This window comes from Bison bison, unplaced genomic scaffold, assembly GCF_000754665.1.
Source record: "Bison bison bison isolate TAMUID 2011002044 unplaced genomic scaffold, Bison_UMD1.0 scf7180017864371, whole genome shotgun sequence".
Taxonomy (NCBI): Eukaryota; Metazoa; Chordata; class Mammalia; order Artiodactyla; family Bovidae; genus Bison; species Bison bison.
The window spans coordinates 13,191,943-13,192,779 of NW_011494943.1; the positions used below are offsets into that span (position 1 = coordinate 13,191,943).

General features: G+C 72.3%; 1 protein-coding gene across 1 annotated transcript in view; it reads right to left on the reverse strand.

The window, feature by feature from the left end:
• RAB40B (RAB40B, member RAS oncogene family) overlaps positions 1–745 on the reverse strand; it is a 26,272-nt gene extending 25,527 nt beyond the window's left edge. Inside the window, exon 1 of the mRNA XM_010856393.1 lies at positions 472–745. Coding sequence (XP_010854695.1) covers positions 472–613 — 142 coding nt within the window. The 5' untranslated portion in view covers positions 614–745. The remainder of the gene's footprint in view (positions 1–471) is intronic.
• Between the last annotated feature and the right edge of the window lie 92 nt (positions 746–837).

Genomic DNA, 837 nt, shown 5'->3' on the forward strand with positions numbered 1-837 from the left:
CCCCTGGGTCCCCCATGTCCAGGGTTTGGGGTGTGTAGCCGGGGCTGCCCGCGTCGTGCGGGCGGGATTCAGGCAGAGACTCGACGGCCCTAAGCCCGGTGCTCCCCTTCCAGGTCCCGCGTCCCCTTCTCTTTCACAGTCCCGGCGCGCTCCACCCCTCCTCCCCTCGCCTCGGGGGCCTCGCTTTCCCTCCCAGGCTCCGCGGCCCCAGCTCCCCTCCCTGATCTCCCTATTCCCTCCGCCCGCGGAACGCTCCCCTTCGGGACCCCGTACCTCCCCGGCCTCTTTTGCTCGGCTCTTTGGCGACCCTCGCCGGGCCAGCTACCCCTCTTCGCAGCCCCCGCGCTCTCCACCCCCTCTTCTCTCCTCTCCTCCCCTGCACCCCGCCCCCGCCTAGCTCTCGGGTCTGCGCCCCTCTCCTCCCCAGCCCCCGCGCGCTCCACCCCCACTCCATCCCGGCCCGGCGCTCACCCGCGGGGTGGCCATACGGGGACTCGGCCGCACCGTCCTGCAGGCTCTCCAGGATCTCGCCTTTGCCCACGTCGCTGTCGCCCACCAGCAGGAATTTGAGCAGAAAGTCGTAGGCGCGGACCGGGCTGCCCCCGGTGCTCATCGTGCCGCGCCAGCGCCCGCGCCCATGCCCAGCCCACGGGACAGCGCAGAGGCGGTGGCCTGGCAGTCCAGCGCCGCGCGGGTCCAGAGGTCCCTGGAGCACTGCGAGCCCCGCGGTCCCAGCAGCCTGACAGCGCGCACTCGGGCTCCGCCCAGCCATTGGCCGACCGCAGTTGCTAGGGCGGCTGTACGCTCTCATTGGCTGGCTGGCCATCCCTCTCGCTT